At 30.9% G+C, this 16,614-nt stretch overlaps 3 protein-coding genes across 5 annotated transcripts; 2 read left to right on the top strand and 1 right to left on the bottom strand.

Annotated features, from left to right (window-relative positions):
* Positions 1-1,411: 1,411 nt before the first annotated feature.
* LOC126842858 (chondroitin sulfate synthase 2) lies at positions 1,412-5,004 on the bottom strand. The gene is made up of 9 exons (XM_050580055.1): positions 4,804-5,004; positions 3,920-4,572; positions 3,691-3,842; positions 3,224-3,622; positions 2,977-3,143; positions 2,731-2,911; positions 2,365-2,643; positions 2,112-2,289; positions 1,412-2,051 (listed from the first exon to the last, which is right to left on the bottom strand). The coding sequence occupies exons 2-9, from the start codon at positions 4,563-4,565 to the stop codon at positions 1,708-1,710; spliced, it is 2,346 nt and encodes a 781-aa protein (XP_050436012.1). The 5' UTR covers positions 4,566-4,572; positions 4,804-5,004; the 3' UTR covers positions 1,412-1,707.
* A 342-nt stretch (positions 5,005-5,346) lies between these two features.
* Positions 5,347-9,462, top strand: LOC126842746 (polycomb group protein Psc-like). Of its 2 annotated transcripts, none has more exons than XM_050579873.1 (6): positions 5,347-5,581; positions 5,666-5,840; positions 5,987-6,139; positions 6,210-6,370; positions 6,860-7,051; positions 7,290-9,462. In XM_050579873.1, exons 2-6 carry the CDS (start codon positions 5,732-5,734, stop codon positions 8,496-8,498), a joined length of 1,824 nt encoding a protein of 607 aa, XP_050435830.1. In that variant the 5' UTR covers positions 5,347-5,581; positions 5,666-5,731; the 3' UTR covers positions 8,499-9,462. The 2 variants fall into 2 exon arrangements, with proteins under 2 accessions (XP_050435830.1, XP_050435828.1); XM_050579871.1 differs by having other exon boundaries at positions 5,681-5,840; positions 7,290-9,461.
* Positions 9,463-11,812: 2,350 nt separating this feature from the next.
* Positions 11,813-16,561, top strand: LOC126842747 (mitochondrial 2-oxoglutarate/malate carrier protein-like). 2 transcript variants are annotated; one of them, XM_050579875.1, is made up of 6 exons: positions 11,813-12,221; positions 12,308-12,477; positions 12,544-12,783; positions 12,849-13,153; positions 14,876-14,975; positions 16,166-16,561. In XM_050579875.1, the coding sequence occupies exons 2-6, from the start codon at positions 12,419-12,421 to the stop codon at positions 16,380-16,382; spliced, it is 921 nt and encodes a 306-aa protein (XP_050435832.1). In that variant the 5' UTR covers positions 11,813-12,221; positions 12,308-12,418; the 3' UTR covers positions 16,383-16,561. The 2 variants fall into 2 exon arrangements, with proteins under 2 accessions (XP_050435832.1, XP_050435831.1); XM_050579874.1 differs by having other exon boundaries at positions 11,814-12,221; positions 12,325-12,477.
* Positions 16,562-16,614: the final 53 nt, after the last annotated feature.

The raw sequence follows: 16,614 nt of genomic DNA, 5'->3' as shown, positions 1-16,614 counted from the left end.
AGTTACTACCTTTTGCTGCTGTAATATACGTCTTATAAATTATGCTACGTCTGTGGACAGTTCCGCCTCTTTTGTATATTTGGGTTTTGTTGTTCGTCGAAATTACATAGTATTAAACTGATTTCAACGAACTCGGCCAATCGAATTAATATGTGATTACCAATATATTGGTATCGTGTATATAATATGTTTTATACATAATAACCGTTTTTGATTTTTTAGAGCTACCTCAAAGGTTTTGGACTCGTATAATGACCGGGTGCATATTATTATGTTTGCTGATTTGAATGCCCGATGTCATTTTTCCCATGGTGTTCGCGTAATTCGTTTAATACATTTATAATGATTTTGTGGTCAAAAGTGAAACACGGCTTAATATTAATTATGGTATGATTATGATGAGTATAGATAAAATACCAATCGCCATTGGCTCGTCTAAAGGGGGACTGGAGAAATTCAGACCCTTTAAACAATTTGATTTGAATATCATTAAGGGCATTTGCTGTAAAAATCTTAAACCTTTCCTGGCTTTGCTAAAACGACACAAGAGTTTTTCTTGGTGCTAAGTTTTATTCTGAAAGTGCAACATAAAGTACTACAATTGCGGTTACCAATGATCGAGAGCGTCTAGAAGAAATTCCACAGTCTTGCTAATTGCCTCGACAATTTCTATTCTCCTCGAGTGATTACAATATCTTGACCTTCGCGTGGGTAGACTAGCCTTGGTAAATCGTCAACTTGCAAACGTATTATTTTCTAATTCAAAGTTCCACCACTGTCACTGTCAACAGTCCATCTGTCCCTTTCCGCATATCTTATACTCCCTAGCTGACCTAACTTACGAACACCTCTTTTCCACTGTGCCAGCCAGTGAGTCTTAAATATTTCTAATTGTTATTGTACTGAACTTTATTTTCAGGTTCGTCCCGTGCACATATAAAAAAAAATACTCATTCCTAATAATTCTTTCTTACCTGTATTCCCCTTCTAAAAGACACGGGATTACATAATTTATATTATTTGATAGCTGTTATAGAACCAGGGTTATTTAATAGATAGTTTGAACAATAAAAAAATATTATGAGAAATGGTTTGTAAATTGATCAAAATAAAATAACTTCATATATTGATTTATGGTTACCACTCTACAATTTAGTCGAAATGCTAGTCTATAATTAGGACTTGTATTGGCCGATATATCGAATAAATAAAAACTCAAGTCAAATTATCAGAACGCTAACTAATTCTGAATATATTTTTCTATATAATATCCTTTTTTGTATTATAACATTTTAAATACACTAAGCAAATAATGTTATATTGGTTTATCGTTTTAAAGTGAACGAAATAAATCAACACTGAAGTCAATCGCTTTTGGATTAAAAGTGACAAAAACATGTATACAACCAAATTAAATTTATTATAAATATATTTGTTAGGAAAAACATATGTATAAAAAATATTTACGTAACAATTATCACTATAATTTTCATTAAAATTACATAATTAAAAAAATATACGAGTTGTTTCACACAACCTTAAATCTACAAAAATTAGTATGTCACTTAAAATGTATGAAAAAATAACATGTTTAGTAGTTATATAAAATATTTTTTTCTAATACCTAATAGTTTTTCGAGAATCTTTTCTAATTCCCCCGGTCAAAAAAATGTTCGCCTCTTATCTATAATTGTTAACTTTTCGGTATCACTTTGATTGGTTTTGGTATTCCAAAACAAGCTTGCCTAGGTTTCCTTTTGAACCAGCATTTCGATTTCTAGATCTCAGACAATCCCCGTACAACGTGGCACTTATATGATCTACGATGGCGCCTTCATACAGTTCACATTTCCTCTGCTTGTGCCTCAATCGTAGGCCAGATTCCACAGCTCTAAACATATGACAGTCGCTATGTGCTACAAACATGGCATAAACTGACGGGGAAGTCATATTAGCAGATTTCAAAGACTGACTAGTGGTTTCCGAAGCTAATTGACGGATGTCGCGGTCAGCGTGTACTAACGGAATAATAGATTCCGCACGCTTTCGTGCTAAAATTAAAAAATAAAACATAGTAAATCTAACAAAGCAGTGGCTCACTGTTCGCTTACCAGACACATAATCTTTAGCATAAAACGCTAAATGTTCATAATCAAACGGATCAAAATGACCGTGCGATTTGTTAATATCTAGACTTTGCTGTCTTGGATGTGTCATCAAAGTAGGGTCATATTCTGAAAACGGTATGGCGCTAAAAATCTGCCATTCCATTATGGTATTCATTCTAACCTAATACAAATGATACAAATTCTTGAATTGAATAAAATTGAAAACTATAAATAATTTTTCTCCATTTCCACTCACTCTATTCAAATAATCTTGTCGAATTTCCATTTTAGGTCTAGCCAACATCATTAGAGCATCGGCAGGGAATTTTTTTATCGCTAAATCAAAAAGTGCAAAGTCCAATAATGCGTCTCTGAGGATAACGGTTTTTATGTTTGGCACTCGCACTGAAAGCCAAGCGACTTTTGTTCCGTCTTTCTTGTGAGCGTTACTTAATAACGTCGCTTCATCCTTCAATTGCTTGAAGACGTCATCAGCCGCACCTTTACCTGGCGAGTTAGCATCGTACAGCAATACCTATTGACAAATTAACAACTAATTATTGTAAGTTATGCAGTAATTTAGTCAATACTGCACTACTAACTAATATTACAGTACACTTACAAACATTAACATGGTCTTTTCTTTTTTATCGATGCACACTTGTTTGTACTGTTTTAGAAAGCTAAATGCATCTTGTTTTTCGTGTGAACGTACTGGTAAGAGTATGTGTACTCGCGTATTTTCCGTGACATATGGCACCGGTAACATTTCTACTTTGCCCAAGGTCTTGCTAACTTCAACTCTACATATACATTAGACTTTTAAATAATTTTTATTGTAAAATGACGTTATTTTTATTTCACATACCTTTTCTGAACTAATTTGTCGCCTGAAATGTCACGGAAAATCAAATCTAGCTTATAGTCTAAGCCCCGCGAAGGATCGAATCGTTTGTAGCCATTTGCCATTCGTTCAAATTTTAAATTGCCTGAATATTTCAGCTCCAAATACTCAATACTGTTATTCAAAACATTCTAAGGATGCAAAAAAAAAATGTCAATGATTTCTCCGAAATTAATCAATTAAACTATAATCATTATTACTGGGAGCTTACGTGAATATCGGTAGATTCAGCTTTATTCAAAAGCCGTATGTTACTAAAACGAGAATCCAAGTATAAATGAGTTTCGGTGAAGTGATCCCATTTCAATACGTCGAAACGTGTAGCCGGTGTATTTCCGGGTTGACTACCGACTGGCCAAGAAACTTTGCCAAAACCAGGCGGTTCTAACACAGATTCGGCGGTAATCGATTTTCTCAGTTCTTTAATATCCATGTTGGCTTTTTCTAAATCAATTTTACAAAATGCCAAATGAGTTTTATACATGGCGTCTGCGTTCAACAGCGGATAAACGGTCAAAGCCTGAACAAAGCTCTGCTGTTGGTGTGGTTGATCAAGCACTCGTTTTAAATCGTTAGCTTCCCATAAACGATAACTACTCATGAGGTGACCCTAAACAAAGTTGTAATACATTAATAGACAATAGTAAACGTCTACCAAAATATTTTTAATTTTCTAACTTGTATCGATGTTTGACAAGGAAGATCGAGAGTATGCAGAACACATCGACCAAAATTATCATCGTCTGAATTTGAATAGGCGTTTCTTACACACCAATCGACATTTGGTATCATTTTTCGAATAACTGAATTGCTCAAAAGTATACCAGCATCTGAAAATAATTCATTTTTTATTATAATAAATAGAAAATCAACATAAATACATTTTTAAATATGAAATAAGACATACCTAAGGAGCAGTAATTGGTACCAATGACAGTTCCGCTAGCGTAGACATCCTCACTGACGCTGGTGACGCGCTTCAACAAGTCCATTAATTTGTCAGCTTTTATATACGTATTATCTCTTATCAGCATAAAGAAGTCATATTCGTCCAAATAATTGTCGACGATATATTTTATCATGTGAAAAGGTTTTAAAATAGTCCTGCTATCAGTAAAACCTACTATGCCAGGTATTTTCATAAGAGATACATTCAGCTTGTGTTCAGCAGTTGCGTCAACAAAGAAAATGGTTTTATCAACCCAATGCGTGACAGTTTTGTTGACAGCAACTGCTAATCCGTCAACAGTTGGCTGGCTGGCTAATACACCAACAAATAATTTTTCTCGGATTCCCAGTTCTGTGGAATAATACCTTGGCCGAAGTATAGTCTGTGGGGCTTTGAGCGCTCGCTGAGGCTTTCCGGCTAGATTTATGCGAGGTTCGTATTCATCGTTGATTATGACAGGGTTCGAATCGCTTTTCAGTATTGAAACTGTAAATAAACAACTCGCCTCCAAAAGTGGACCGACGACAAGACTAAATATGAGGCCAATAGTGATGCCAAATATCAGATAAAAGTTTTGGCGTACACGAGCCGAGGAACATAACATTTTGAATCTGAAATTAAATGCAGTAAGAATTGCAAAATATAAAGTAGCTATAATGTTTTGAACCAGTAAAGTCCAGTTTTCCAATTTGAAATTCGAAATTTGTTCAATTTATGACATTAAAGCAGCCACCTCATTTAATATATATATACTTCGTTCATAATGGCTGCATTTTTTATTCATTGTCTTAATCCAAAATATTTCTCCACATACACATAAAATACAAAAATACAAAACTTACATGAATTGTGAAAATTGACAAATTCGGAGATCACTGAACTTATTATTTCATAATGTAGAAAAAACAACCCGGAAATTAATCATAACATTTCAATGAAAAAGAAAATTGTACAGTAGTTAAATTACCTGTTTTAAAACTAATTTTTAATTATGTAGTTAGTAGTGTGTACATTTAACATTTTCAAATTCTCTGTTAAAAAAAAAAAAAATAATACGGATTAAAGATTAGACGACACTGCTGCCCCCTGTTGTCGTGCAAGGAACCATAACAAGTACCTTAAACATAACCTTAAATTGTTTTGATAATCTTTTTCTCAAAAGAAAAACGTTATTGCAAATTAGGTCGGGTTTAAATGAAAATTACTTGTGTTTTCAATCGTTTCGAAGCCGTAAAACCATTTTAATGTAGAAATTTATTGTTTTAAACAACGTTTGTTGTACTGGAAAAGCTCTATTCGATCACGGGAACATATTAGAATGTCAAAAACAATTCGTCATGGAAGAAAATCAATTATTGTTGCTGTTAACGCCTTTTGCCTTGTCAACGGCTAAGTTGTTTTGTTGATTTTAATGTTTACTCGCGTTTGCGTTGGATCGTAAATGACATTTTATAATACGTTTATCATTGTTGTGTTGCAATTTTCGGCTCAAGTACGATCGTTTTTGAAATAAATCCAATTCTCTGCTGTTGTACTCGATACCGTTCGATAGTATTGACCCAAATTGATGTCCTCCCGTTGTGCCATTGACCCACAAATACCAACCAACTAGTACAATGGGTAAGTGGTTCATTAAAAAAAAAAAAAAAACCGTACGCTAAAGCCCTTAGAAAAACACCATAAATCTCATTTGTTTTTATCCAGCGCGTTTTTTTTCAGGCCAAAGTGACAGCCCGGTAAGAGCGTTATGATCGATGCAACGGAAACAAAATGCAACCCGATAAACCAAAGGTCACCGACCTAAATCCGCATTTGCTGTGCGTCCTGTGTGGCGGTTATTTCATTGACGCTACCACCGTGATTGAATGTCTACATTCGTGTAAGTAAATTTGTACGAGTCTGCACGCAAGTGAAATTAATACTTGATTGTTGTTGTTAAGCTACGATCAAAATTATATTATTTGTTTGCGGCAATTGGGCAGTGCCTTTAAACTGGGTTAGTTTATTTTGACATTTCGTTTTCAGTTTGTCGAAGTTGTATTGTAAAATACTTGGAACGCAACAAATATTGTCCGATATGCGATGTGTTAATTCACAAATCAAAACCATTGACCAACATTCGGCCGGATCACACGTTACAAAATATTGTCTACAAACTCGTCCCACGATTGTTTCAACGTAAGGAAACAATTTTGTTTATTTATTAATTTTTCTTATATTTATGGTTGAATTTTTTTGTTATTTTCAGGAGAAATGGTAATGCGGAAGGATTTCTACCGCATAAACAATATGCAGTATCCACTACAGGATCCGATGAGCATGGGCATAATTCCTGACGATTACCATATTTTCACTCCTAATGACTCAGTGAGCATATGTCTCCATTATGAAAATGAAAATAGTAAAAAGGTATTTTTTTTATTATTTTATTTTAGTCAAGAGGACGTCACAGAGTATACAATTTTGTGAAAAATGTACATTGGTTCCTCAAATACTACCAAGTTGATACTAAATATAGGGACATAAATAATATAATGGTTAAAATATTCTTTAAAAAAAATATACATAGTACTTTAATGAATATTAGCAAATAGGCTTCTTAAATGTTCTACATTAGTTGTTAATCATATTTTTCACAATCTATTTCTAATAAAACTTAGTTAATTTATCTACAAAAAAAATATATGTACATTTTAATTTTAGTCAAATTTGAATTCTATGAAAAATTTTCTATACTGATTGTCATACTAAATAGTGTCTGTGCGTCCACTTAACATTATTAATAGGATTGGAAAATGTTTAAAATTATTGATCATTAAAATGTGTTTTCAACTATTTAAATTAAAAAAACAGAATTATTTTGAAAAAATTTTTTTATAAGTTTTTTTTGTTTTGCAGAGTATACCAGGTGTACACAAACGTTACCTTTGGTGTCCGGCATCACTGCCAGTAGTAAACTTGAAAAAATTTGTGCACATTAAATTTGAACTAGCTTCAGTGGATCACTTTATCGAGCTGTCCCATAAAAATTATCTGTTGGACGATCATCTCACAATAATGGATGTGGTTTATATGTTCGACTGGAAAAGGGTTAGTACATTTTTTTGTAAGCGACGATTATTGTTTTAATACTGTACACTTTGTTTTTGTTACTTAAACATAAGATATAATAATTGATTTTTTATGCCACCACATTTTCATAACAATCTGCTATTTCATTTTAAGAATTATTACTTTGTATTTGTTCAAAAAGAACTCAATTTATATTTGTAGATTTTATTGTAAATTTGATTTAATATTAACTTTGTTGTTTTTTTGGTTTTTCCAGAAAGACCCGCTTACTATATCATACCGAATCCTTAAAATCGAAATTGAATCTGTCGTCAGTGACGTCATGGACATTAAAGATGACAAATCGTTAAAATCTGATGATAGCGTAGACAAAACCAAAGTCAATGTAACAAATTCAGTGCCAAATGATACTTCTAACACGAATATCAACATAAAAGAAACTCCAGTTAAACTAGAAGAAAATAATACTATAATAGACAACAAAGCATCCGATTCCAAAGAAGTACAACTAGAAATCAGCGAAAATGGTATAATTAAGGTGACAAATATTTCTCAAACCAGAGACGCTATTCAACCAAATGTGACTATTGAGCAAACTGCCGACGCAGTTAAAAAGGAAAAAATACCAAAGATAGACGACGACGAAGATAAGAAAAAACTACTAAAGGTGTATCCTGGGTCGAAAATAAAAAAAAATAAACCAAAATTAGATACAATTGTAGAAAAAATTAAAAAACAAAGTAGTACTAAATACAAAACTTTAACATCACCGACTAAGCATTGGAACCCGAGCATATCTAAAACGTCGGTGTTGGCGAAAAAAAAAGAAGTCAATGGTGTAGATAAAAAAAACCAGAAGTTTTTCAAGTCGAGAGAAGAGGACAACAAAAAAGAAGAGGATAAAACCGAAGAAAGTCTGAAGAGACTAGCAGAAGTGCCTTTAATGAAAATTAATCCCCAAACCCTATGTCCGATTATGCCGTCGTCTCCGCCAAAAAAAACTAAAAAAATGACGCCCAAGAAAAATACCTTGGCTCAATCGTTAGCGTTACTACCTGTCCGACCTACAAACCACAATCCATTTACCAGCCCATTAAACCCATTCATGTATGGAGCGTTTACTAATAGTGGCAACAGCGACACTCATGATAGTAACGACTTTCTGAAAGCCATGTCCGAGTTGTGTCCTCCATCATCGACTTACCACAATTCCTTGCCGCCATCGGTCAGTGTGCTCTTCAATCCATTGTATGCACATCACAGACAAAGTCAAGCCAAAAAGACAACAACAACGGCTACGACTTCCCCGGCAGACGTACAGAAATTATCAGCCAACAAGCAGGAAGAGAAAAACGGAGATAAGGACGACCCAAAGAGTAGCGGAGATAAGGCAAAAGACGAGTGTACTAATAATAATAATGGTGAAGACAAAATGGAAGTGGAAAAAGAAATTGAAAAAACGTAAATCTGGTTACCATAAAGTGTTTGATAATTGTTTTTTTTTTATCACATTGTACCATTCTCCATGACAATAATTGTTACACATTCTAAATTCAAATTGGTTAGAAAAATATTTTATTTTCTTACAAATTATTAATATTGTTGGACTTGTACAAAATATTAGGTAGTCGAATTCGAATTTAAATGAACAATTCGAAATCTTTATTTAAATTACTCTCAAATTCTAGTCTTAGATTAAGTTGTGTTAAAAAAAAAACACAAATGTATTTATGTGCCTTCAGTATTTAATTTTTAAGTGTCAATCCCTCACCTTGAGGTGAGAATTAAATGTTATAATAATTATTGCTCAAGTTTTAATTTATACAGGGACATGAAATGTACTTAAATGTTAAAGTTAATTCGCTTCTTACCCATAACCCTTAAAAAAATTAATAGCACTCAACATTTTTCTTAAATTTTATTAGTATAATAATATGTTATACCATATTTTTATTAATTATCAAAAAAAATATTGTGATTTCTGGCAAAATTTTGTTTCCTTTTTACACATTTATGACGACATCAATATTATCTATCATTACACGTTGTTACTACTGTTATCCGTGGATTGAAAACATTACCGAAAATAAACGCCGAAAAATACAAAAATGTTTTCATACCCCGAATTACGTAGATATATTAATTCATCCAGTAATTTTAGGTTTACAAAAACCTTTAATAAGTGTACCTATTGTATGTTGGTATAATAGATTATTATTTTTTGTATACTTACGAACCCTGTTGGTTTTGTTGAACTATATTATGTTAAAAAAACTGTATGTCTTGCACATTGATATAAACAATATATCAATAAATGGAGGTTTTTTTACCGAATATTGTGTTGCTTAATTAAATTAACAGTAATATGTAAATACCCATTTTATATATGTCATGTTATATTTGTTTTAAACAATTAGTTTCATATATTGTTCCGTGAACTTTTTGAATCAACAATTATTATCATAACGTTAAATGTTGTCTAAATGTACATAATTTACGTATAATAATATATATTTTTGTAAATTGTTGTTATAATTAATGTAATTTTTTCAATGAAATCACCAATTCTTTTCTGTAACAATTGTTTTAAGTGTTAAGAGCTGGTAAGGTGTATTGTATTTTAATAATAATAAAAAAATTGATATATTCTTGTTTATTAGACAATTTTATTTAATGGTTATAGTAAGTATGAGTGATATTTCAATCTCATGTTAGTGACTTAAAATTTAGAAATTCGTCCAGAATTTTTAAGAATTTTCCAAAAAAAAAATTAGGCACGCGTATGTTGAAAAATAAATTTCTTAAATATATATTTTTAGTAAGTGGTTTTTAAATTTAATTAGGCCTAAACAAGAAATCAAACCTTAAGGTTCAACCTCCAAATTCAGTAATTTTTTTTTTTAATCTAACTCGCTAACATTTATTAGTAACACGTTAACATTCAAAATAATTCCTCAACTATTATACGTTACCGCCATATTTTTTTATTTTTTTATTTAAAAAACTGACGCATCAAAAATTATAAACATAATTATTTATTTATTTTATACGCTTATTCGAAACAAAACACACAAACGTTTTGAAAAATGGAATTACTCTTTCTTTCTTTTTGCAGCTGTAGAAATTATTTTCTCTCCTTAAATAAAAATTGAAAAACAAGGTGGAACAGAATTGAAAAGCGTTTAAGCAAATAAAAAATGATTTAGTTGCCAAATAATACAAAAAAAAAAAATAGTAACAATTATTAAAAACGACTATTATATTGACACATGTCATAATTATAACTAATTAAATCTAAATACAAATAACATATAGCACTGAGATATTTTAAAAATCATATTAAATTGACATGTTCCTTTTGATATACAAACTTGTTGTTATCTATAGTCTACAAAATGTTTTGTCACGAAAATATAATTTCATTCTGCAAACAAGAAGTGTTATTGAGTTTTTTTTTGCTCAATTTTGAAAGGGAAAGCGATGGACGGACTTTATGCCATATAAGGTCCTTTTGGCGAAGTGATAATTTTTTTATCTACAGACTGAAAATATTATAAATTATAGTTTGTATTGTGTACGGTGTTTAATTAAAGGGCTATCGTTATTCGTTCGTCTAGTCTACATGTAGACAGTAAAAAAAAAAATTTAAAAGCCTTCTCGACTATGTAATGAAGCTAAAAATAGAAATATGATTTTAATACCAATAGCAAATATTTTAAAAATAATAATTGCAGTATAAGAGACAGTATTTAACGTGTAATATAGACAAACGTTCAACTTTCGTTTATATTTAGTAATTTCTGACGTGAGTAACTTTTTTGGTGGTATTCAATTTTTAGCTTCGTTGTCAAGTTAGCTGACTAAGAAAAACTTGAAATTCCAATAATAAATGTTTTTAATGTTTATTGTTTTTTCGTGTAAAAACTCAACTTAAATACTGACTTGTTTTTATTAACCAACCGAATCTTCTACGTAAATCTAAACCATAGTACCAGCTATATCGACTTGGTACGTTTTGTATTTGTTTAATATTTTTGTCAATCTATTTGTTTGAGGTCAAATGAAGAAAAATGGGAGCTAAGTTTTTCATTGGTCTCGTGGAATCCAATAGGTTATGTATGCACAAGACGTAATATACTGACACGTCCTTTGCCTTAGGTACATTTCTAAATATTTTTTATGTTTAAAAAAAACTACAAATTCTACATTTATTCTGAATTCAGGAAAACAAAAAACAACAAGAAGTTACTTAGTTACTCTATTTGAACACACATTTTAGAAAACTATATTCAAACGTACAAAACACGTCGAATATACCACAAAACGGTATTTTCTTACAACTTTAAACCTAGGCGATTTCGAAAATAACAAGTCGTGCTAGAGAAAATTTGAGACCAGATTTGGGTTCAAGGAAAAAAATTATTGTATTTTGGGTTCTGTTACCCCGCTCCCCTTTCCAAAAAAAGCCAATATTTGTTGTAAATAGAAAATATATCACTATGCATGCAAATGTTTTCTAGGGGAGGTGGAAAAAGCCCTTCTAAATTTCCTCCCTAAAAAGTGCCCTATTGTACCCATGGCCACTCGATGGCATTTTTTATTGACACAGAATAGTGGATAATATATTATTTCAAATTTAACGCACATGCCCGTCAACTGTATTTTCAATGTTTTTTTTTTTATTGTCCAGTTGACGGTTTTCGAAAATCGGTGTAGATAACGATAATCAGCTGACGGGTTAACAAATATTGAGTGCTTAGGGCTTATCGTGGAGACCTATGGCAGCTACTAACTGCTGATGTAGTAGACTATAATATAATGTGAAATATTATTATTGAACGGAACTCGCAGAAACGTTGCCCTTGTTTAATCACTGCCGCGTTATCACATTCCAAAACGACCGAACGAGTAAAACTGTTCTAACTAAATTGTTAACTGTCCGTGTTCGTGCTTCATGTGACCGCGAATTAATTAATAAAAAAAAAAAAAAAATTAATAAAGGGGGGAACATTGGTAATGAGGGAAAGAGATAGACCGATTTTGTAATAAGTTACATCGACACACACACACATACACAAAGTAGGTAGTAACATTATACATATTTTTATTGCCTACTACGGTACATTACTCAATCAAATCGTACAGGAACCGGTTGTACTCGTCTCTTGTGAAACATAATAAACCCGAGGTAAGTGTACGACATTTTTTTGTACAGGAAGTAATAATTAACATACATACTTAAAGACAACAAAAACAATAACACAACCACTACAGTTGTAACATGTTCACAGGCGTTTGCAATGCAATTCAATAGAACACACGATTCGAAGACAGTTTGAAATTTGTTTTTAATCTAAATAACTCCTTGTTACCGGTAAATTCAAAATGAGTGATTCCGTACAGATCCCGTCAGCCGTCAAGTTTGTTAACGGCGGTGTAGCGGCGTAAGTATCTACACAAGCGTGAAAAAACAAATGTATTTGCGCGGCTCAATTATCGCGATTTTCTAGAATCGTGGCCACAGTCATTGTCCATCCGTTGGACGTGCTCAAGAACCGTATGCAATTGGCGGGACGCGATGTCGCAGCTAGCGAAGCACAAAAGTCAATGGGATACATCACTCGGTCAATGATCAAAGAGAAAGGGGTTTCAGCATTCTACCCTGGACTATCGGCCGGTATTCTCAGACAGGCTACGTATTCGACTACTCGATTAGGATTGTACAATACGCTGTTCACTTATACTTCTGGGTACTGTATTTACGTTGTATAATATCATAAATTATTAATTATGGTTTTTTTTTTTTTTTGTAAAGGGAAGATAATAAACCGCCAGGTCTGCTGGTCAAACTTGGCATAGCCATGATATCCGGAGTGACGGGTGCTGCCGTTGGAACACCTGCCGAAGTGGCTTTGATTCGAATGACTTCCGATGCCCAGTTACCGGTAGCCGACAGACGTGGTTACACTAGCGTTTTCAATGCTTTGGCCAGGATCGCTCGCGAAGAAGGCATTGCTACTTGGTGGCGAGGATGTATCGCTACTATGGGACGAGCGGCTGTTGTCAATATGGCTCAGCTAGCATCATATTCTCAAGCCAAAGAACTGTATTTAAACAGCGGTGAGTTTTATTTTTTAACATAATACCATTACATTTTTTTGATTATTAAAACACGACAACTTGCAGTTTTATAACTGACTGTTTTTTTAGATTACTTTAAGTGTTTGTAATGAATTGTTATTTAAAACAATTATTGCCAAAGGCTTAAATAAAGGAGTTATAGCGATTTAAGAAGGTCAGAAGTGTGATTTTTTTTTTAACAACATGAACATTAATTGTATTACCCATTTTCAATTAAAATAATAATAATACATCACTAAACACCTATCACCTAGCAGAAATTCTAGGCCCAGACCCTTAAAACATCAAGGAAACAATATGCTCCAAAAACAGGACCCAACAAATTAATTTATAAACCGTTATGTATTAAAAGACTAGTTCACGCCTTTGGTTCCGCAGGTTTACTTGTAACCACAAAACAAAAAAATAAAAGTTGACATGTGATCACAGTTCAATTAAATTCCATCGTACATTAATTCTTAACAGTTTATTGTTTCAACAAATTAACAATTTTTTTAAATACTTAGTATAAAAACCATTTTGTTAAGAAGAAATTATGATCTAATGTGTCGTAAATATATAACGATGACCTTTAACAAAGTCATATAGTAGTATATATTTATAAAAATACCTTTGATATGTTTTACACTGTACATTTTTTTTTATGTTCAACTGAAGGTTTTAATAATAATTAAATTTACTACTCGATATTTAATTAATTATAAAAAAGTGATTAAAGTTTTAATTAATTGTTATTTTATTGTTGTAAACAGGCCGTAAAAATTAAATAATAAAGTATCAACGCAAAAGCTTAATGACATAAATATAATTAAAAACAAAAGATTTTGTGTAAACTATTGTGTATAGATAAAAAATTAAGCAACAGTAGTTTTATCGTTTAAATAGGGAAAGTTATATAATCGACAGTTCCCCCTCGTAAAAAAAAAAGTTTTATCGTTTGATTTATTTATATTATAATTATGTTTCGATTAAAATATATAATACATATAAAATATTATCTTATTATCTAATGTTATGACTTTGTAATTAATAGTACCTACTCTATGAACTTGTCAAGTATTATGTTTATCTTTATTAGAAAAAACAAATATTCAGTTATGAGCTACTCATTTTTCACTTATCTCTCACTCGTTGTTTAAATGATTTTATTAAAAAATATTTTAGAAAAAAAAATGTAGTAAGGAATTAATCTCGCTATTTATTTAAGTGTTATCAACAAACCAAATTGACTTTACAATCGACCTTTTAGTTATTATTTATAATATACATTTGGTAGTATTTTATTATTACTATTATTATTACCATTATCATCATAATCAAACTTCATTAGATATATTTATTAATTTGATTTAATCATTGATATTCAATTCGTAATACCCAATAATTAATAATATCATTACACATTACTACAACATAAATTTGTCGTTTATTATAATGAATTGTGATAGTTATATTATAATTGTGTAGATCAAAATGTGATAAATTCATTTCTTAAGACTTAAACACCGTATAAAACTAAATCGATCTTCTACAATTGACATATATGTATCCAAATGAAAAGCTCAACTACTCCTAACAAATGCATGTGATATTAACTATTTTAATATTACCTAGTTTTTTAAAAAAAGTTATGTAATTAGGTATAACATATTACATTTTTAATATTTACTGATAACTTGATGGAATTGTTTTATTTTTTAGGTTATTTCAAAGATAATATTGTGCTGCATTTTGCATCTTCAATGACATCGGGCGCCATTACAACAGTTGCGTCCCTTCCGGTTGATATTGCAAAAACTAGGTATAAATAAACAAATAATAAACCGTTAATTATTATTGTTCATCGGCGGAATTCAAAAGGGCTTTTTAATGTGATATAATATGCTTTTAAAAATGACCTGTTTTTTTTTTTTAGTGAAGATATTTTACAAAAAAATGCTTTTTGAATTTTGACCAAAACCTGCTTAAATGATTTATATGCACAGTTTTTATTGAAACCTTTCTTACCAATTACTTTTTTCATAAAATATTATTATAATAAATAAATCGTAAATAGACAACGTTATGTAATGATAAATAAAAAAAAAAACATTATTTCTTTAGTAAATACTTTCATATTTACCCAAAAAGTTTGATGTTTGGTTTTTGGTAAAAACTTAATAGGATTAGCTTAATTATTTTGATCACAGATATTAATTTAACTATGTTATTGTAAAATATTGTAGCTTCGATGCAAAGCCAAGGTTAGGGTGGTCTAAAAAAATAATTTTTGTTTAAAGTAATTATTTGGTTTTTACTCCCTTAAATTGTTATTTATACTGTAAAAGTAGCCGAAAAAATGAGACGGTATTTCGTTAGTGTTCATTGTCACTTGTTAGACACTTTGTCACACTGGGCACTCTTTTAGTAGGAAAATGTCTATAAAGAGTAAAACAAACTTCTGGAGGTGACCAAACTAGATCTTAAAGCAGCCAATGTCTGGTTATGAAAGCTAAACAAGTTATAATAATTTATTAAATCACAAAAAAATGAAATATTATAAAATACTGGCTTAGAATAGGACAAAAATTATGTATTTTTTAAACTTACTTTTTATACTATGAAAACAATTAAGGTGGGTAAGAACAAAACTTTCTAAATACATTTTTTTTTAGTACATTCTAGGTACAATGTTGTATTTTTTTTCTATTTTTCGCCTGGAAAACGTTATTTAAAAAAAAAATGTTTGTAGCAATTCCTTGGATTGAAAGACATATACAAAACATACTTAATAATGGCAAAAATAAAAAAATAATAATTGTATGAAATCGTCTGCTACATATTTTTAAATTTACTAAATCACAACTATTATCCGTACTCTAATTATTATTGGCCATCATCAAAATCATTGTTTAACTAACTGCCAAATTGTATAAATCACTTTGTTACTTCATAAATATATTTTTTTTGATAATATTTTAAAATTGTTTTAATTTAATTTTTTTTCTCCAGAATACAGAGCATGAAAATCATTAACGGAGTACCCGAGTATTCGGGTACAATAAACGCGATGGCCATGGTGGTGAAAAATGAAGGATTTTTCAATCTTTGGAAAGGAATCGTACCATATTTCGCTCGCATTGGTCCACATACCGTTTTGACTTTTATCTTTTTGGAACAAATCAACCAAGCTTACAAGACGGCTGTTTATGAGCGAAAACTTATATAATAATTTTAGTAATATAAATAATCCCTAGTGTGGTCATAATAATTTAAGATACTTGTGAAAAAGTACTCGATGTACTCCTTATTTCGGCTTTCACTCGTTTCCAAAAAAACTTGTATTTATTAATTTATTGTTTGTTGGATTTTAGATGTATGTTAATATTATTTATTTTCTCTTGTTAATTTGTACCCTGCTGTTGTTGTTGTTTTTTTTTCTTAATTTAACTAAAAATGGT

The sequence above is a fragment of the Adelges cooleyi genome, unplaced genomic scaffold (assembly GCF_023614345.1).
Source record: "Adelges cooleyi isolate 19-005CV unplaced genomic scaffold, UGA_ACOO_1.1 ACOO_flye_CR_arks_rails_tigmint_CR_PRNA_574, whole genome shotgun sequence".
Taxonomy (NCBI): domain Eukaryota; kingdom Metazoa; phylum Arthropoda; class Insecta; order Hemiptera; family Adelgidae; genus Adelges; species Adelges cooleyi.
The sequence above is the reverse complement of the archived record's forward strand: the minus strand, read 5'-3'. Positions and strand labels throughout refer to the sequence as shown.